At 41.7% G+C, this 22,167-nt stretch overlaps 1 protein-coding gene across 8 annotated transcripts in view; it reads right to left on the bottom strand.

Moving 5' to 3' along the window:
• Positions 1 to 22,167, bottom strand: part of LRFN2 (leucine rich repeat and fibronectin type III domain containing 2) — a 160,900-nt gene that overhangs the window by 25,844 nt on the left and 112,889 nt on the right. For 5 of the 8 annotated variants that reach the window (XM_056357648.1, XM_056357650.1, XM_056357651.1 and 2 more), the window contains one exon: positions 14,123 to 15,515. In XM_056357648.1, coding sequence (XP_056213623.1) covers positions 14,123 to 15,495 — 1,373 coding nt within the window. In that variant the 5' untranslated portion in view covers positions 15,496 to 15,515. Of the gene's footprint in view, positions 1 to 6,046; positions 6,127 to 10,106; positions 10,155 to 14,122; positions 15,516 to 22,167 lie in introns of all 8 variants that reach the window. The other 3 variants (XR_008825002.1, XM_056357653.1, XM_056357654.1) reach the window with 3 other exon arrangements.

Below are 22,167 nucleotides of genomic sequence, written 5' to 3'. Positions count from 1 at the left end.
GGGGAAAACAAAGAGAAAAGGTGAAACAAACAACAATATTGTGTTTTAGTGGGGAAAAACCCAAACTGCTAAAACCTTGTATGCTTCCATTATGCAGAGTTTGTATAGCACAAGGTCTCGCCACCTCTTCATCACACTCCAGCTTGGTGTTGTACGAAGGTGCAGTACTGAGCCCTGGAATGTGACTGCTGCAGCCCCTCAAACTTTTGTTAACACTCTACACAGGTGTGAATCCTGCTCCCAATGTTTATTTCACCTTTCCCCTTGAAAACAGTCCTTCACCTCATAAAAGGTGTTAGTGTTCCCAGACAAAGAGAACAGAATTTAAACTATCAGCCATACATATAGCCTTGTGTCCTCAATGTGGCTCATCTCCCTAAGCAAATCATAAAAGAGCCAAGCATCTATCAGAAGTAATTCTGCATTGTTTTTCTAGCAGAGGGATTGCAGCATCACTAGTGCCACTGAGGGTGCAGGCTGTTTGCTTGACATTATGCAGAGAAGATGGGGCTGTCACTGCCCTCTGCTCAGCCAACAGCCTGTGACAGCAGCCACCCTGGGTGCTACAAGGCCTGGATGGGAGAAGCCAGGTTCTGAAGGTGAGTCCTTCCAGGCATCACCTGAAGGTAGCTGTTCCTCCTCCTGCCTGCCCAGGAAGCAAGGGACTGTCATGTCATAAACTGAAAGAGCAACCAGAGGAGGCTGCAGGGATCAAGAGGTGGAAGGGAGAAGCAGGGGTGCTCTAGGCTTTATTGCCTGCTCAGTTTACATGAAGACCTGGCTGGCTCCCTTTTAGGGATGAAAAAGAAGAGGCACAGGGAGACAGGACAGTTTCAAGCCAATTGTCTTCATTTATCCTCCCCTCTCCCATTGCCACACCTCAGCAGCGCTGTCACATTCCTCCCCATAGCACTTCCAGTCCATGAACCTCTGCAGGCAGCAGAGAGAAAAGTGGGTACCAGGCTAGCGACCCATCTTTGCCCCAGAGTAACCAAGCTGAAATTCTGCCTCTACGTACTCGCATTAGCAAGATTCAGGTTCACTTGAATGCTGCCATCCCAGCTTGGCAGTATAACATGTGGGGATGCTCAGCCGTCACTACTGTGTGTCTTTCTCATTCTGAAGAAGAGGCGCAGGCGTCCCCCACCCTCCCAGCACTGGCAGAAGGACTGATTCATCAAGCCTGACTCTCTGAGGCAATCTGCCAGACGACAAAGCTGCTGGTGGGGTGCCTTGATGCTGTCAGCTGCCCATATGTCTATTGGGCAGCTACTGCCTGTGCAGTCCCTACTCTGAGAAAAATTCAGAGCACGTTTTGGAATATCTACATCAGAACCAATTCCACAGTTCAATCCGATTAAATAAACAAGTAGATAATTTTTAAAAAGTTCTGGGTTGAGCAAACAGCTCTTTTATTTGTTTTCTTGTCAAAATGAAGTAAATTATGAGGTAGTAAATATATTGCATAATTTAAACATAGGCAAATTCAAAGTGATGCGAGGGGAAGGGGAGGGAGCACAGATGGGCAAATTCAGCACAAATTCACACCTAGTGCTGGCTGTCTCAAACTGTTCATCTCTGCAAATAAACTAATCTGTAAACCTGGAGCAGCTGAACAGAAGGGGGTTATGGTATAGCTCACCTTGCTGTCTACAGGGATTTTTCAGCCACCCTAAAGCATGGCTCTAGCCTCTAGTGGATGAGCTCTTTCCCATCCGAGGATGCCAGGCTAAGTGTCTCTCTCTCTCGTCCAGCACCAGCGCATCCCTCTCTGTTGCTCTGGCACACTGGTGATTTTGCTTGCACACTACAGTGCCCTGCACCAAAGGCTGAATCCAATTCCTGTTTCCTTTCCAGGCAGCAACACTTTGTGGGATTCTTGTCTAATGCTCTGGGACCTAATAAATCCTTCTGTGACTGAGACATCAGTGCTGTGGCAACAGAGCAGATCAGCCTGCTGGCTGGGCTGCCTTTGCTATGAAAATCAGAACATTTCATTTTAAACATAGAAATATCTTAGTGGCATAGTTTCAAGGTTTCTTTAGATTGCAGTACTAGCTTGTTATCCCCAGCTAGGACTGGATTTCATTTGTGCTTGGCCCTATTACAGTTTATTATGGATTACAGGGTACATGTCTGTACTGCCTTCATATTAGATATGTTTGGGGAAAAAGTATAATATGACAATGAAGTAACCCATATCATGTTCTCAAAGACATCTATTACCTCACATTTTCTTTCTTTTCCATTGAAAATCTGAGCTACATTTCCTCTGTGCCCTTTTAAGAACAAAGAAAGGATAATTTACTTCCTTGTAGTACAAGCTTTCATTGAAAACCTACAAGTACAACACTCAAAAAATTACATAGAGCATGAACCTGATTTCTGCCTCAAGTTTTAAGTTCCTCAGCTTGTCTGAAATCCTCCTCTTTCATCCTTCCCTGACCAGAGCATTAACACAGACTACTCACAATCAACGCCTCAATTAAAGCCTCAAAAAGGGTTTAAATAAGAAAAAAATGTTGCATTCACCTTGTACCGGATCACTTGAAAAGAATGATTTTTGCTCATTCTGAGTACATATATTTTGCTCAGAAAATCTGCCTATTATAGGCAAATCCAAAAATAACCAGGCTTAGTTAATGAAGTTAACTTCAAGTTAATGAAGACTTTATCATATGGTTTATTTAGTCCAATGTATTCTTCTTTTCTATTTTTCTAGTACTGTGTCTCTTTCAGTTCTATGTTTTTCAAATTATGAGTGTTAAATCATTTCTCTGAGGAAACAAGCTGTATCACTACTATCCTATGTTGGGGTTAACCAGTGCAATCATTGTACAAAAAAGTACAGTTTTTCTAAAAACATCCTAAGCATACAAGCAGAAAGCCTGGTATGAAAGAGAGAGGGTATAATAGGACATTCAGGACAAGAAATTAGATAGGTGAGTCTACAGCTATGGCAGTGAAATAAGGCACTAAGTTTTGGCTGTGTTTGTAACTTTTGAATTATTCTGCCCTGCCATCCTCTTTGTCCTGCCTTATGTATTTGATAGATAAAATAGTCCTACAGAAAAAAAAAAATTAAAAATTGAATATAATTTCTTGCACAACCCCCAAAACAATACCCGCAGCCAGAACTCAGCTGGTCAGCACTGGAGGGGCGAGGAGTATCGGGAACCTGCTGCAGTAGGAGCGGGTATTCTCCTCCAAGTCCCTCCGACCAAAGTTCTAAACCAAAGACAGCTTTGAAATGGGTGAAAAATCTTCCTGTGACTTCAGAGGGGAGAAGTATGGGGTAGGGTGTCAAAAGGCTGGGGAGGCAGGAGCTGTCAAGGCACCCTGTTTCACCTACCCACAGCCTGGAGCCTGCGCGTGAGAAAGTGGGAGCTAAGTTAAGCAGGATGATCTCAAACCGGCAAGGCAGATTTTAGGAACTCAGTATGTTTTAGGAATACAATATGCTTTTAAGCTTTCTTTTTTTTTTATTTATAGCTCTCTTGCAAAATACCTGTGGATAAAAATAAATCATCCTCTCTTTCAAGCACATAGTTTTCAGCCACTGCTTTTACTACAGGGTCACCACCCTTGAAGGAGATTTCTTAGTAGTATGGAGACTACCTGGATTGCTGGTGTCCCACTTAAAATAAAGAGTGAAGTGAGGGGAGGGAGGAAGTTCTCAGATACAGATTTAGAAAGGCTAGGTGTAGCTGTCATGCTCTGTGGTCACTGATAATTTTTTGATGCCTCCTAAAACGGACCCAGATGTCAGCAGGTATAACCCAAAATGTGAAAGGGATTAGAATGGATCTCTGTCAGCACATAGAACTCTACAAATCATGACTGGAGAGACAAGGAGTATTGGGGACCTGTTGCAGGTGCCAGCTGAAGAAGTGAAAACTCGGACATCAAGTGGAGCACCTTGGATACTTAAATGTGCATTACATATACAAACAAGCCTCATTGTTTTCACTGTTCCTTTAAGGAGACGACACACCTCTGCGGTACAGGGACATGCTTACAGGACAGCTCTGGTCTGAGTTTGGTACTGCTGAAGATGCCTTTACCAGGTCAAAAAGATTTATAACCTGTATTTAACAACAACATCAAGAATGATATATTTTATCCCCAAATCATGACATTATGAGGGGAAATTATCAGATTTGAAATGTGAGGAAGGCTTTATCACATTGGAAGCTAAATCAGCACTACTCCCAACAGTGATTCTGTAGGCATGTTATTTCTTCCACTTGCTTACCAAATTACATTGAGCAAACTATTTAACCTCCTTCTTCCTCCATCTGCCTCTTTAGGAAATCATGGCAATCCCTAAAATGCAAGATTGTCAGGCTGAACCAAAGCCCATCAGTCAATGGTGCTACTTTCTGAACGTTTTAAGCCAAGGCTTCTGCTAAGCATTTGATCAGGTAACATCTGTAACTATCAGTGCTTTTATTACTTTCCATGACTATGAATGACACGGGAGGTTGTCACTGTTAAGCAATCAGCAAGTGGAAACAGGGATTTTTTTTGCACAGAGCAGCACATGAACTGCTATAAATCTGCCCTAGATTTGAAACAGGAAAGACAGTGATAACTGTGCAGCTGTGTGCTGGCTTCTTAATATTCAGGAATGGTATGAATCTAAATATGTTAAAACTTTTCATTTAGAGATCAAATTGTTGACTCACCTGAAGCTCAATCAAAATCTTATTTCAATAGTTAGTTTTGGCATCAGATGTGTAGCTCATTATAGCAATGACTGGTGGGGACAACTGGCATTTGGGTTCAGAGCAGCTAAGAGAGAGGATGTGGCAGATGTTATGGGCAAGCATTGGCTCATCCTGAATTCCCCTCAAGTAAAAATGCTGAGCCTTTGATGAGCTAAATAAATAATTAGCAGCAGAGATAAAAACAGGAGTACTGCTGTCTTATGCTGAAAACCAGTTCTGATTTCCTTTCCACCCTGTGCAACACCCCTGGCTGTGGTGGGGTTGCTTCCAACAGCACAAGAAGGGCTGAGATGGGAATCAGGATCTTTGCTTTTCTATTTGGCTCCTGAGGCTGAGCTCAAGGGTATAGCTGTAGCATACAACATCACCACATACCTCAGTAAATGTTATTTTACTGTTTATAAACTTTGAAGGGAAATGGGAATTCCTTCAAGCTGGGGAAAGGTGCTGTCCTGCCCTGCCTTGCTTGCCCTTCTCTGCTCTTCTGGGGCACTGCAGTGTGGGCAGCAGTAAGGCAAGCGCCCTTGCACATGCCCTCACGTATGTCTCACATACGTAAAGGGACATATCTCCTGTAGGGATAAGTGGTCCTTTAGTATTTTGCCTTTCTGTGGAGTTATCGAGCAAGAAAATATTGGTCTGGTTAGCATTTGAATGGTCTGCCTCTGCTGAATGTGAACTGGATTGCCTCTGACCAACAGACTTGTCATCAGTTTCTATACAGTCATCAGGTGCGTGATAGTTTCTCACAGCAATCTAGGATTACTTTAGTGACAGTACTAAGATGTACATCTACTTTTCTTTCATTTTTTCTTATTTTCATATTTTTATTATATTTAGAATATATAATATTGTATTAAATATAGATTCATATTATATATTTTATTATGGTATTTTATATTTCTATTTTTCACTTAATTTTCTGGCAATACATGTAATTTCTCTCATTTTCACCTCATTTTCTTTCTTATCCTTCAAAGATTTCTCGTATTGCAAGGAGAGGGAAGAAAAAAACAAACACAAGCAAGCAAACAAACAAAAATCATTTCTAAAAAGAACCCAACTTTGTTCCTGTACTTGTCCCAGCAGGAGAGAAAAAAATGAAAAGAAAAGGCTAGATGAAATTAATTTCAGTAGATGCAAATAAAACCCCACAGCTCCAGAATACATGCTTCTGTGAAGCACCTTCTTCATTATGTCTGATGCTTTTCAGCAAGCCTGCACTTGCTGAGGGTCCTCTAGAACAGTCAATGCGCACAGCTGCTGCAAACCACTCTCAAATGACCTGAAGTACCAAATGTCCATGTCAAACTTACCCCTGCTCTGCTTCCATAATTTTGCTTCCCTTTGGGACTGTGGCTTCGTCTTTTTATTTTTATACAGTTCCTGTCTCAACCTGTCAAATGCAAATTATTAATACATGATGATTAATGTCTTCATGTGATGTCCTTCTTCCCAATGGTTGTTTTATTCAGTGTTTAAATATATAAATGCTTTGACCAAATCAAGGTTTGTATCCTGGATACAATGCAACTCAAACAGCTCAGCTCATGCATTGAGGCCGAGGAGGGAATTTTATGCCAACCGTGAGACATGGGCGAAGGTCAGTACCTAGCGAGGTTGGAGACAGGTGGAACTGAAAAAGGGGCAGATGTGTGTCAGGCATTTACCTGCAAGTCTTCATTTGTATGAACCCACTGTCCACATCATGAATAAGGACAGATGTTTGGGCCTTTCAGAATAAACTAATCCTCTGTCTTTTCTAAAATAACCAGAGCTGTGAATTTCTAACTTTCCTCAGAGAGCAAATAATGTGATCATGCTTTACAACAGCATTAGGCTGTTGAGACTATTTGCCCTAACTGCAACAGGGAAGAGCTTCATCTGTTTTCACTCTAGCTGGTAGACCTCCACACAACAGGCTCTCATTGCAAGGACCATTAGCGGTCTAGACAGTGGCACCCTCTCAGATACATGACCTGGTGTTCAACGTGGCACTGATGTTTGAGAGAACATCCTTACACAACTTAGATATTTCTGAAGTTTGCAGCATCTTAGTCATAAAGCATTTTCTTATTGGCATGCAATGGACTAGAGGAGTGCATGGGTATATTTATCCCACTATGCTGTGGGAAATTCAAACTCAGTTAATTACTTCCTACCTACGTTAAAGTACCCATAAGTGCAAATGCTGAAGTTATTTTTTGCTCATAAAATAGAGTTGCACTACCACCTGACTGCCAAACTGTAGCTAATATTTAACTGAGAAGTGACAGGATAGCAGTGGTTGGTGGAGTCATCTCTGTTCAGCCAGTCTGTAAAGCACTTGCGGTAAAAGGAGCTGTGTAAATGTAAATCATTATTATATTGTTTAAGTAATCAAATCCATGGCACCATTGTTTAAATAGACTGGAGATGTGGAGCCATTTATTCATATTTTAATGCTCAGACTGCCTGCTGCATAAAATATATATGGAAAAAATAAGCTTTCAGAAATATATAAAATACTTTTTTTTTTCCCCATTGCTGAATTTATAGGCTAGGGAGACTATAGTGCTACAGTAATTCTTAATTTGTACAGTTGTTTTTATCACTCTTAGTACGAAATACCACAACATAAAACAGACCTAAATCTCTCATAAATCTAATGGCAGTGTTGCAATTCAGATGCACATTTTTAAGTGGCTGCATCATTGCTTTAAGTCAAAACACAGCCAGCAGGCTCAGTATGACCTGGGAAGTTCTACAGAATACTTGCGGTTTTATTCATCTTTTGAAATACTTGTGAATTTATTTATTATACTAGTGCCTGATGGCCAAAACTGAGATCTGGTCCCACATCATGCAGGGTGCCCTATACATAAAAAAGACACAGCCTCTGTCCCCAGATGCTTTACGTGAATGCATGCATTGCAGTTATGTAATGCTCCATCTTAATCCTTCATGACCATCCCTGTTGCTGGAGACCACACAATGATTTCACAGCAACAGTCTCCCAGTTCACCTATGTGGGCTCCTGGTTCCACAATATTTTCTAATGTGTTTATCCCTATGAGGCAAGGCAGTGTTACCACCCTAGGTTACAGATGGGAGACTGAGGCCTAAAGACACTACTTTCCACATTTTTATATTTCAGTTCAATTCCTTACTCAAAATGAATTAAGTAAGCCAGTGCCTAAGTTGCACTGATCTTAAGTCTGATGCTTTTAAACATCTAAAGCACTTTGTCTAGACTGAGAAAAATGTACTCTTAACATTCCCAGGAGCAGGTAGGATTTCTATGATAGGTTCCCTAGTGTTTGCTCCTTTAACCCCGAGTCTGACAGGCATTGCTGTGCAAACCTCTCGTCTTCTTCCATCCCTTTCTTTGCCGGACATCGGTTACTCTTCCTGCATGTTTTTGCTTCAAATACGTGACTTTTAGTTCTGCATTTTGTAACAAGCTTCTGGTTTTGTCTAAAAGTGATGGGTATAACACACGCTTACTGCCATTGATGTGTGTTTAAGGGCGGTTTATATCACAGAAAAGAATGAAAGAATGGAAAAGTTGCTGCATTAAAACCCACATATGTGTCTAAGCATACTCAAATTGGCTCTGGCCTTTGCAAATTGTATTGTGCTTTACTAGAGGGACAGTTGCAAATATCTTTTTTTCAGTGGTTAACTCACAGTGTCAAAGGAATTGCCTACCACCAAATGGCATTCGGGATTACAGAATCACAGAATAGTTGAAGTTATAAGAAACCTCCAGAGGTCATCTTGCCCAAGTCCCCTGCACAAGCAGGGCCACCTAGACCCAGTTGCCCAGGATCCTGTCCAGAAGGCTTTTGAGTATCTCTAAGAATGGAGACTCTACCACCTCTCTGGGCCATCTGTGCCAGTGCTCAGTCACCATCACAGTAAAAAAGTATTGCCTAATGCTCAGATGGAACCTCCTGTGCACTTTCAAATGGTGCTTCTTGTCCTGGCACTGGGCACCACTGAAAAAAAGCCTGATGCTGTCTTCTTGCAGCCTCCCTTCTGATACTTGTACATATTGATAAGTTCCGACCTGAGTTTTCCCTTCTCCAGGCTGAACAGTCACAGATCTCAGCCTTTTCTCTTATGTGAGATGCTCCAGTTCCTTAACCATCTTAGTTAGTGGCTCTTTGCTGGGCTTTCTCCATTATGTCTGTGTCTCTCTTGTACTAAGGAGCCAGAACTGCACACAATACTTCAGGTGTGGACTCACCAGTGCTGAGTAGAGGGGACCTTCCTCGACCTTCTGGCAACATTCCTCCTAAGCGCAGCCCAGGATACCTTTAATCTTCTCTGTGACAAGGGCACCTTGCTGGCTCACATTTGATCTCACCCCCAGGTCCTTTTCTGCAAAGCTACTTTCTAACCAGCTAGCCCCAGCATATCTCACTGGGGCAGGACTTAGGATTTCCTTTTGTTGAACATCGTGGGGTTCCTCTCAGCCCATTTCTCCACCATGCTGAGGTCCCTCTGGATGACAGCATGACACTGGTCTATCAGCCACTCCTCACAGTTTTGTGTCATCAGCAAAATTGCTGGGAGTACACTATGCCATCCTATGGGTCATTGATGAAGATACTAAATAGGATCAGATGTTAAATAGGTTGTGAATCAGTATTGACTCTCATATTTCTAGCTATTTCCAACTAGACTTCAGGCCACTGATCACAACCCTCCTGGCTGAACCATTTGGCAAGTTTTAAATCCACCTCACTGCTCATCCAGCCCATATTTCATCAGCTTCTCTACAAGGACCTTATGAGACAGTGTCAAAAGTCTTAATGAAGATAAGGTAGTCATCTAATGCTCTCACCTTGTCTACCAACCTAGTTATATAATCATAAAAGGTTATCAGGTTTTTCAAGCATGACTTTGTGAACCCATGCCGATGACTCCCAATCACCTTCTTGTCCAACATGTTCCTAGAAATGCTTCCCAGGATCAGTTGCTCTGTTGTTTTTGCATGGATTGTGGTGAGGCTGAACAGCCTGTAGTTCTCAGGGTCTTCCTTCTTGCCTGGTTTAAGATACAAGTAATATTTGCTTTCCTCCAGTCCTCAGGTATCTTTTCCAAGTCCTATGATTGTTCAGAGTTAATAGCCTTGCACTGATTCCTCAACACTCATGGGTGCATCCCATCAGTGCCCACATATATCTAGTTTGCTGATCAGAGCAACATGAACCATAGATATGTGTGTCAGTCAAAGGACCTTATTATGTGACAGCAGTTTAAAAAAAAATTACTTGCAGTTCTCTGAGAAATTGTAAATTTCACTTTAAAAGGGCCTGCTCTTAAAACCTGTGTATATGACCAGAAGACATAGATACATAGGAATTTGTTATCTTCTGTCTGTGGTACCTGCTGGCCATGATGTGGCTTCACAACATTTCCAACAATTTCCATTTTCTTCATCCAAGGTAGCATGGGTTCAAACAGCACAAAGATGAATTGGGCAATTAAGGAGAGTGAAAAGGAAGGAACAGTTAGAATGAGTAAGCAACATAAATCAGAAAAGAGGAAAAAATACTAAACAAGAAAAAAAAAAAAACCAAACAAGAAAAGCAAGTAAAAAATCCACCCAAACAAAAACCACCAAAAAGCAAAATAAGGTTTCCTCTCACTCTGCTTAGAAAGAGAGGAATCCTGGTCCTGTTCCAGGTGAAACAATACCATTATCTTGACAGCAGGACTAGTAAAACCAGTGCAAGGACAGGTCAGAGAGAGAGAAAGAGCTCATTGGGAGCACACATAGATCAGTACAACAACGGTGTTCACCCATATGTGACACACCGCTCCAGCACAGGGCCCTGTTGTAGGATCTTTTTCAGTATGAGCACAGGCCAACGCACAGGAAGGAAGTTCTGAGATACCACTAAAAGTTAAGTGTGTGATCCATTAAAGAGGGAAAGTTCCCTTCTACCAATGATGTGGAAAAGGCAGCATAGCATGTCACCTCTGAGCAGCCTCAAGTTACTGTTCTGGTGCCAATGTTAGCGGCAGCTGTTGTCTTTGCAAGTTGACATTGACCAACCTGCCTCTTCTGAGACGTTTGCACAAGCTGTGACCCCTTTCCCTCCAGTTCCTCCTTCTTACTCTGGGAAGCCATGTAGAACAGAGCGCTGATACGGGATCACGCTTATTCGTTTGGTATCAGAAACATACATCCTGAATCTACTGAAAGAGATAAAAACCTGCTGCTAGCTCCAGCAATGGCCCTGAGACATCAAATACAAGGGACGTTCAGATGGGGGAAGCAGACGAGCAGTGCTCCTCCTGCTAATCCCCATTGTGATGGCCCTGATGTAGGCAGAGACAAACCTCAAATTCTGACATCATTTCAGCTCCAAGAAATCAGGAGGCCCAACAGACAACACTTGCCACTATGTCTCACACCTTTGAGTTTTCATGGGGCCATTGCACCCTGATATGGTCCCCTTTGCACCCCCTGTGGCTCCTGCAAATGGAAGACCACAGCTGACATGGAAGCAGGAATGGGACTGGTGTCCTGGGTAATGATCAGGAGAGATGTTAATATCAATGAGGAGGGAAGAACTTGTGTTTTCACTCTTTCACTATGAATACAATGTTCATGAAAAATTCTTAGCAGGGAATGCAGCAAACGTTTGTCTTTTGTGCATGTTTCTTGCTGGTGAAGCAGGACTCCTTCAAACTGAGCACAGCCAGTGTGCCTCAGTCCTGGCATACCAGTGTATCTTAACATATATTAAGTGCCCATCATTTTAGCAGCCAAGCAGTATCACATCCCATTTAGCACATACATAGCATTTTATAGAGCAGAGCGTTGTAGAAATCCTTTTCCCTTAGGTTTTTCTACACGCTCATTGCAGTGATATGCATCTGACCAATTAAAGCAAAACAGCTTTAGTTAATTAACTCTAAGGGACCGAGTGGTTCCCTGACTGAAAGTCGTAAGAGCCAGTTTTGATATTATGATTGTCACTGATTAACTCTCAGATGCTGGACAATTCACTTCATCTTTCTATGCTTCATTTTTCCCCAGTGCAAAATGTAGAGAAATAAAATTTGTTTTCTTTGGTGAAGTGCTTTTGAGAGCTGTGAATAAAAAAAGCTATGCATCATCAATGAATCCTCAAAAAGGCCCGATGGGAGATTTATGGAAATAGCACTGTCCTCACTGTGCTTCTGGAAAACTATTCCACAACCAACGAAAGTAACAGAGGGCCAAAACCTCAGTGAAAGGAGGCAGTGAAGACAGGATAAGAATTTAGGGTTGCCTGATACCTTGACAGACACTTGTTGCTTCAGACCAGGCTGGCAAGACAGCATCTTTCTCTCATTTCTGCCCATGGTACCCAATTCTCACCCCTCCAGCTACTAGGTTGCATGTCTTCACTTCTGCATTGTTTGTTTTATTTATCCTGGCCATCCTCATCATCACCAAATGGACACATCCAACCACTTCCAACACATGACAACTGCTTCAAGCTTCTCTTTCTGGTGCAGGGATATTCTGGTTCACAGGGCCAAATTCACTGTACAGTGTCATATGACTACATGCATCCTTCAGAGTATTTTTTCAGACTTCCAGTGGGCTCAAGGTCTTAAATACTTCTGAGTTTTTGCCAAAAGCTGTGACTCAGTAAAAACTGAGTCATGTTTCATTCTATTCCTAACACTCCATCATTACTTAGTTTTATCTTATCCTTTCATTCTACCTAACTCCACATAGTTGCAAGTCCCAAAGCTAACACACCAGTTCCACCATACATTAGCCAGAGCACGGCAAACAATTTCCACCTGCTAAATGATTTGACTGTTGCAACATATTTTTATAATTGAGGAATGGAAGAGAACAGAACCAAATTTCCTCAGATTATTTCAGTATTTGAATAAATAAGCTTTTAAAAATATGTTCTTTGGATTTGCTACTCAATATTTCTACTTTTGGCAAAGAGTGAGTAAGTTTGGAGGAGCTAAATAAATCACTTTAATATTTCTGTTCTACAACTGATTGAGATAAAATTATTGCTGTCACAAAATTTTGTCCATGTCAGTTCAGTTCTGAAAAAAATCTAACATTTCATTGTAGGAGAAGGGTGAGTGAAAAGCATCACCTGAACATTTACTACCTTGCTTTTTAACTTTCTCAGGGTAAAGAAAGCTACATTAAGGTGAAGGAGAAAATAGCATGGTCTGTTCTGGGATCTGGAGACTGAGTACAACTATTTGTGTAGTGCCTCGGCTCTCGCTGCAGGCAGTAGGAGAAGGACAGAGCAGTCTGCAGGCCAGCAGATAAATACCCCAACCCTACTGAGGAAATCAATGGCTTTGAGTACCTTTTGGCAAGAGTTTGTATTCCAAGTAGAGTCAAAACCTAAATCCCATTATTTCTCTATCAGATCTAGTTTTTCTTCACTGACTTCAGGGTGCTTGTAAAGCTACAGGACTTTATGTGTTTGGTTTTACTTGGCCACAAGATTCTGACTTCTGCTGGTAGCTCAAATACAGCCAAAGAGGTGTCAGCTCAATGCATCTGATATTGCTGCCTTTGCAATAAAAAGGCCAGAAAGGGTGGTTTCATCACTAGCCTGAGCACACCATGCCAATCATTCTTCCAAGACAGAAGGAAGAAGCAGTAACACCATTTTCCTGTACCCATTTTTAATCCCTAAAATTTATTGCTTCTTCACTGCAAGAGCGACTCTTGCTTTAAACCATTAAAAGTTGGAGGAGCTGTAGAACTGGAGGAGCATAATGAACATTCAGTGCTTGCTTTTAAAATTATCTCTACCTCTTCTTGCATTTAATATGGTATAAAACATAAATGCTCCAAAGTTGTCAGCCATTACAGTTGTGTAAAACAGATGTTAGTGAAATAAGAAATGAGCTTTCATACAGGTGAAAAATCTCTTGCTAACAACCCTGGATCTTGAATCGCAGAATAATTAGAGCCTGTGTTATGGGTAGACAGCACAAGCTTCCTCCCACGTTGCTTCCTCTCTCAGTGGTATGTTTCAATCCCACCTACAGGAGGTGGAAAGGGAAACTTCTGACTTCTAGCCTGTCAAGTTTTTCTTTCTTTGTTAAGCCTAGTAAGGAGGCTACCAACTGCAGTACTAGTTTTTCTAAATTGGAAAATTTACTGAAGACAGCTGTTGTTAAGAGAATGGATACTACAGAGATTTGTAATGTATGACTTAGACAGAAAACAATGAACCGATCAACAGATAAACTGACAGACACAATGCAGATTTATCAGACACTGCTAATGCTACTTGGTGCCAGTTCTACCTCCGTTCAAAGTCAAATTAGTGACCTAAGAGTAAAAGACCTCATATCCTGCTTTCCATATCTCTGCCATCATCAGAGGACCAAACAGCAATTGCATTTACCTGTAGATCAGGACTTCATCATCCGAGCAATTATACTGCAGCTGATACATTTTTACCCGAGGGGCTGACTTGCTCACTGTCCACTTGACCAAAGCTGAGGTAGTGGTCACGTCTGACACCAGGACAGCCCTTTCTGGTGGTCCTTTTGTTTCCCCACGATTAGACTTGCTGGAGCTGGTGATGTCCGAGAGCCTGGATTTTGGTGGGGCTGCTCGGCCTGTGCCATTGCTGAGGTGGGGGAGCTGAACAATTGAGAGCTCAATTGTTGCAGTGGACTCTCCGGCAGCATTGGCTGCTATGCATGTGAAAGTCCCGTAATCCTTGGAGGTGGTGATGAGGATATCTAAGGTGCCATTGTCATAGACAGCTGTCCTCGAAGAGTTTCCGATGAGACGGTCATCAGGGGCCACCCAGTGAATAATGGGGGTGGGATCCCCGATGGCTTTGCATTTCAGTGTGGCAGTTTGCCCTTCTAAAACCAGCAACTTGTGAGTATGTTGTGTAATAAGAGGAGGCTCGCAAACAAATTCTTCCTCCCTTACATACCAGAAGTACCTTCCCTTTAGACCTGGAGGAGAAGCACAAGTTTCCATATCGTCATCTCTGTCAAGTCGCCTCAACCACAGTAGTTCACAGTTGCAATGCAGCGGGTTGCCCCCAAAGCTGAGAGACAAAGGAGGAGAAAACGGGGTAACAGCTAATGGAATTACTTGAGATCTGGCAAATATAGGGTCGGGGGGAAGCTTCTGAAGTCTGTTGGATGTTAGATCTAGCCTAGCCAATTTCTGAAGATCTGCAAACGTCCCTTCTGTAATATAATCTATCAGGTTATGATCTAAACTCAGCTGGTGCAAGTTTATCATTTTCCTTATAGATTCCCAGGGAATGCTTCGGAGGTTATTGTAGGAAAGGTCTAAGTCTTCCAATGTCAGCAAAAAGTCCTCAAAGGCTTCATCAGAGATGCTGCTTAGCTGGTTGTTGTTTAAAATCAAATGCTGAAGGTTAATTAAGCCTCTCAAGATATCCTCTCCAATGTCAGGCAGCCTGTTGCTGTCCAGATGTAAAGACCGAAGGCTCTCCAAGTCAGTGAAAGAGTAGGGCTGGATGTAACTGATGGTGTTTCTGGACAAAGTAAGATCAACAAGTCCAGACATATTGGCAAAATCCTGTCGGCTGATGTTAATAATGAAGTTGCCCCCAAGTCGGAGTTCAACTGTCCTTCGATCTATGTCTAGTGGTACAAACAGGAGACCCTTGGAGGGACACAAAGTCCCCAGTGACTCAGACAGGTTCTGACAGACACAGTATTTGGGACAAGCGTTGACCATGACAGCCGTTCCAAACACCAAGATGCTGCAGAGCAATTTTTCCATGGTAAATCATGCAACAGTACCTGCAAGAAACAAAAAGAGTTACAAGGAACATCAGCAGTTATGATATAACACTTTTCCTCTTATGTTTTACCTAACATCTACCTCCAGAGAGACTTCACAGTGCCTCCACTCAGGAGTGACACCTAAAGTGATCAGCACTCTGGGATGGGAAGGTTATGTGTTAGAGCAACATGTTTCTGCACATAATGCATTTCTTTCTAACAAAAAAAAAAAAAAAAAAAGTGGTTTTCATTCGAAATCTGAATAGGATACGAATCGTTCATGCTTGTGCCTGGTAATAGTCTTGTGACTACCTATTTTCTAGCTACGCTTTTAAAATTTTTATTGGGTAGCTGGTAGAGGACAACGCCTGCTGTCAGACTGCATGGCTTACTTGAAACCCTGAAAGATTTCATTTGGAATAGTGCCTGCTTCTTTGAGGGTAGAAGCTGTCATACAGTAATTACATACTGCTGCATAATAATGTGGAATTAGTCTTAGGGTTGAAAGAGCTGATTTTATGGATAAAAATAACTGCATATTTACCCTTCAGTAATGTGGTTAGTAATGTCCATGTAATTATCTGGCCAGTCCTGGGGCAAGTCAGTTCACTTGCCCACCCATAATAAAATTCATGATAAGCAGCACGGGAAGCAGAAATCATTTGCATAATTGTCACCTGGATTCACCTTGCAGTCAGCCAACCTATGGGAAGGATGGCATCATCTAGCTCCAAAGAGAAGGGATGCAGGGAAAACCTGTGCCACCTTAGGCTCCTGGTAAGCTTTCTGATGACCTCATGCTCTCACACTTCAAACCTTTATGTGGCAGCAACAGCGAAGCTCGCACCTGCACCCACAGCCATCCCTTGCATCCTGCCCATTTCTCTTCGCACCATTATAACCCCTTTTTATAAATCTTTTCCAGCTTAAGTTGCAAGTCTTTAAAGAATTTCCAGGCTGACTCAGAGGGCCAGTTGTGGCTGGGGGAAGTTGCAGTCCTGCTTCAGATTTGGGTATATCTTCTTACATAGGTTTGCTGACATTTTTCCTACATGTGCAGGACATAGGTAAACTTGTTTTCTTTCTATCTCTCCCTTGCCCAGATCCTACTACTAAGGAGGGCTGACAAATGGGCAGATCATTCATTTCTAAGCCTCGTTCTTCCTCTGAAGGAAGGGACAGGTTGACAAAGAGCTGTATTTTTCTGAGAGTTTTTTTGCCAAGACAGTGCATTCTAGTCTTCAAGCTCGTCACTTGTCACGGTAGCTACAGGCGTAATTCAGGCTATAACTTCCAACATGGCCATTTTGCCTCTATTTAACCTATATCACCCCACTATATAACCTTGCATCCCTGTCCTCAGTCCTTGGTATATGCCATACCCCTTCTCAGTCATGCAGGTGCTCATACATTTGGTATTATTTTTTTTTTTTTGGCATTTGTGTTTCAAGAGCAGTTATGGCACAATAAGAGATGAGACAAATCAATTGCCCCTCCAGTGCCTAAACAGTGGATGGCAGTCAGTCACCTGTGCCTAAGCTGCTTCTCTTACTGCTGTACATGATGGGATAATACAGTGTCTCACAATGACTCCAATAATCAGCCCTACAAGGCTACTCAAACTTTAGCAAACATGTGACACCAGAAACACATTTCACAGAACAGTCACATCGCAGTTACTTACACTTCATCATACAACTGAAATTACCATTATGTGGATATTTTATAATAAAGAAATTCTAGAAGTTAGTTCTTAATCCCCCAGTAACACACAACAAACACAAAAGAAAATCTATTACGTTGGTACTTTTTTGCTTTAACTCTTTAAAGGGGTCTTGCTCCACTTCCCTGTGAAAGGAATGAAAACTGGGGCCCTATATTTTGGTCTCTGTCCAACGGTGGCCAATTCCTCTCCTGGGTAAGGTGATTTGGTTTCTCATCTATAGAATATGTGAAATGACTCAGAAAGAAGGATCTGTAGAAATGCAAGATGTTATGAATGCTGAACTATGTATAGTGTGTTCTTTGCGGCAAGGTTTTCTGTATGGTGTGATGTTAGTAATTATATACTGTTATTATATTTCATAGCAGAGGAAAGGACTGAAGCATCTGTGTTTGCTGAACTCTGCAAACAAGATGGAAGTGAGATACTTTTAGAAAGGATGGCTTGAGAAGAGTAATCTTACCTTCAATAGTAAATAAAAGGCTACTGAACAAAATGTTTGGAGATTAGCAAGTACGTTATTGATGCAAATCCATGGCATACTTAGCAAAGAGCTATAAATATCCCTTACATTATTATCAATTGGTAGTTTACTAACAGGCAATTGGCTTTTTGAATCTTAATTATAATTGTGTTCTGCAGCTTTAATTTAGTGTATTACCCTACCAGCTGAAATGATAAACAAAAAGCAGTTTAAAAGGGGGAGAAATAGATACAGTTAATTAGTAATAAGCCCTTTCATAGCTTCTCCCTCATCTACATTCCCACCCTCTGAATATCTATTCAAAAATGTGAATGCACACTTACGAGAGCAGTGTCTCCTTTAAGTGTCCCAATTCTCTAACCACATTTTTTCCGGATGCTGTTAAATATCACAGTGCTTTGGGGAGATGGTTGACTCTAAGCATCAGAGTGAAAAGCATTTGTAAAAAAAAATGGGGGGAGGAACAGAAGTTAATTACAGAAAATAGGGACTGCAACACCGAGAGGAGGCTGTGAAGCAGGAGGTCTAAATGGCAAAGTAAACCCTGATGGGGAAACCATCTGTGGATGGCTTGAAAGCGCATCATCTGCCTGTATGTGCTTGCATGAGTGCGTGAAAAAGGCACAGAGAGTGCAGTGTGTGCTTTTACCAGCAGGAGGACAAAACAGTGACAACCGTACTAGGATGGAAATATCATGGCTGCCGTCAGTCCAGTTGTTGAATGCATTCAAAACTATTCATGCAAATATTGGTTGTCTGCAGAGTAAATTTCTAGCCTTTGTGATCTTTTGCCACCATCAGTATTTCAGGCTTCTGAGCCTTGGGCTTCTCGACAATGTAATCCTGAAGTGACCCGTTCAAGACACAGCAAATAGGGTACAAATGCAAAGGTCTACCTATAGGGCACTGGTGAGAACAGAAGTGGACAGGGCTTCTTAAGCAGTGGATGTCCATAGGGCAGCTGGTTTTCCTTTTTCTCTCAAGACAGAAAAAGTATCTGGGCCACAGATGAGGTAAGAATTCTTGAGTCTGCACAATTATGGATAGTATCTTCTAAAATCCAGACTCTCGCACAAAGCTGTGGTAATTGCTAGTTGCCAAGTGGATCAATGCACAATAAAACTTGTTTTTATTTCAATTCCGGTAACTTTCATGTAAGACAGAAAGAAAATTAAATGTCAAGTTTAGGGTCTGTTTTTGCTGACCAGTTTGCTTACCTTGTTCCCAAAATCTCTTCTGACCTGCAATACCAAGCATTTTATGGGTTGCTAATAGTAGCCCTGTGATAAGCTCACCATTCTGATTTACATTTTAAAGGTATCTATCAGCCAGATAAAGCAGATTTCTCACAGCAAGTCAGTAAATCTGGCCGAGTTCCTGTCTCAGCCCAAGATGAAAAACAGCCCCTTTAGTCCTGTTATAACATGGATTGGTATGAATTAATATGTGTAGGAGTCATAAACCTTGGTGTTTTGTATTCAAATTTTCCTCATAAAGATACAACTTCTGAGATTTGGCATCTCATTTCAGCAATGTCTCTGAGGCATTTTTTAATTCTATATTCATTGAGCGTTGCATATAAATTCCAATAACCTTTGTGTATCACAGCACCAAGTAAAAGCTAACTGCCAGACAAATAAGCTATAGCTGCAGCATACAAGCTGGGAAAAAAAGAAAGACAAAAAAAAAAAGAGGAAAGGTGGATGGATAGCAGCTCTGACTATTGTCTCCAAGTGCCCTGAGACCCAGCTTCCAGGGACTGTATGGGTGAGTTAATATACTTTTCTTTGCCTTTGTAGGTGCTGCAGAGGAATTGGATTTTCTTTTCTGGAGATGCCCTTTTCCTTAACCTTCTCTTATGTCTGTTTTCAGTGAACCTCTGTGATAGGAAATCTAGCCCCCAGCTGCAGATCTTGAAGGACTGCGGTAATGAGTGAAGTTTCATGCATATTATCTGAAGGGGTTTAATCTACAATGTGTAAAATGGGATGGGACTATGTCAGGACAAAAATTAGTCCTTAATCCCTTGCATTTCCAAAAACTGTGTGGAAAAGGTAGGTCTCGTGTTATCCCTGGTCCATGGCCGGTGGTTTATGCCTGACTCACCAAGCAATGACAATGGCCGTAAGGAAAGCAAATATCTCTGCATCTGAATCTGTCCTCAGTACTACATACGTAGGAACACGGGTTGGGTGTTAAGCCACTGCTAGCTTGGTGAGCATCTGTGGGGCTGTTCGGGAGTTTAAAGTCAGTTATGTACCTATGTGCTTACAGGCTCAAAGCCAGGTTAACTAACATTACTTCTGTTTAGCTTTTGTCTTTCATGCTTGCCTAAGCTTCTGCACTCATCGGGGGTACAGCTGCTTGTGATCCGGTGTGCATATGTACAGAGCAACTTAGATTTTGACTAGGCTTTTCTAGAAGCTGGTTTTATTGAGAAGAATTAATAGCTCTAACATGAAGTGCTTGCTTTCTGCAACCACCTTATATTTTATAAACCACAGAGGGGGAACATTTACAAGCACACATTTCTCCAGCTATGTGTGGCTGTTGTTAGTAAGGTCCACCCGTATTAATGTGACTGATACTGCTTCCACAGTAACAGAAAAAAAGAACGAACTCTGGGTGAAGTGTAACAAATTCATTGCCCTTTGTACAACTTTTTCTTCAATACTGCAGCCATAGCAAGGTTGCAACCAAAAATATTTTACTACCCCTGTACCGTCATGAGGGTCACTTATGCCATTTGCTTTGTTTGAGTGCTCTGCTCTTGTTTTCACCTTTCCAAGCAGCTGAGGTTCTGTCCTACCTGCTCTGTGCTCCCCAGCCCTGGAAGCAGTCCTAGGCTGGAGGTATTCAGGAAGAGCTAAGCTAAAGAGGTGTATGCCTCTAAATGAAACTGACTCACAGGATGGTCTTAAATGTAAGAAAAGTTATGGTTGCAGTATTTAAAGAATTGGTTGTAACAGGATTCAGAACAGAGGTAAAGATAATCCATAAAAGGCAATTTTCAAGAGGGCTCACTCTGTGAAGGCTGATTTAATCCATCCAACGGATCCCCCAGGAAATAACCCGGTATCTTCCTAGGCAGGGCAGTCTCACACAGGAAGATATTGTTCTCTTTCAGTCTTTCATTGCCAAAACTTGTGTTTATTTGTGTGCACGTGGGGAAGTTTTTCTTTATTTTTCATAATGTTCTCCCTGATCTTTCCCTGACACTAGTCATATAATTTATTTTTTTAAGTACCAACTTTACCTAGTTCCTTTACCATTCCCAAGACTGAAGCAATGTATTTATCAAAAACCCAAATTATCAATGTAGCTAGTCAGGTGCAGAGCTAAGTCAGCTTTATTTTACTTATAACCTGAACATCCTTGTATGACCAGGCTATGAGCATGGTGGAACACACAACTTTATACATCACAAACATCTATTCACTATGGGATTTTGGTAAGGGAAACTCTGACCTCACAGCAGCTTTTTTGCTGAGGTATAGGGCTATAACACTGATAGTGTCTGGCCTAATGCCCCACAGCTTTAATGCAGACAAATGTTTTCATCCTTTCATGTCTCCTAGTTTACTAAGGCATCTCATTTCCTCCATTAAAAGCAGTACTTTCCATACACTCTAAAGGAACAAATCGATACATTAATGTTCCAGCACAGTTAACCCCTGCAAGTAGTCACTTCTTCACATTTCAGGTTACTTAGGCCAAAAAAAGAACCTTGGACACTTCTATGAAGGTTTAACATCCATAATACTTGAAAGACAAAAGTAACCCCAAATCTTACCAGACAAATTTCAGAAACAGCTGAAACTTTCAGCACCTTGCTTCTGTTTGACATAGTTAAACTACTAGCAAGTGCTGCTTATGTGAGGTCTTGGAATCCACGGTACAAATCCCCTTCCTAGAGTCACTTTCTTGCAGTATATAGTCATCACCTGGAAAGGGCATTGCGAGCACTAATGTAAAAATCTATGTGCTCACATATGCGTGTGTAGATGAGGAATTTCACTTTTCACGGTTGTTTTGATCCAGGAAAGTCATAATATATTTGTAATTTCTCTGCCAAAGATACGGCCCCCTGGCTGCTGGACAGTATGTGTGTCTAACAGCCTTAGTGACCCTAAAGCACTTACATCCTGGGATGTGCTTATACCTTAGTTCCTAGGAAATGCAGCAAGAGGAAACCAGGTATAAGTCTATTAGATCCCACCTCGCTTTTACTAGCACTTTGCTGAAATGGAGACATCATTATAAGCCATGTGGTTTTAAGAAATGTGCAAAATTAGTCGAGCTTTAGAGATTAATTTTGTGAGAAAATAAAACTTAGTGAACACATTCTGTGTACTTCTGAGCATCTGCCTGTCTGGCACTTCCCCACGATACATTTGGGACATTTTCATCACTTCAGATAAAATTTGAAGTGCAAAAGCCTCAGAAATATTTACTACTGACAC

Source organism: Falco biarmicus, chromosome 12, assembly GCF_023638135.1.
Source record: "Falco biarmicus isolate bFalBia1 chromosome 12, bFalBia1.pri, whole genome shotgun sequence".
NCBI classification, from domain to species: domain Eukaryota; kingdom Metazoa; phylum Chordata; class Aves; order Falconiformes; family Falconidae; genus Falco; species Falco biarmicus.
Note: the sequence above shows the minus strand (reverse complement) of the source record. Positions and strands in the feature narration are given on the sequence as shown.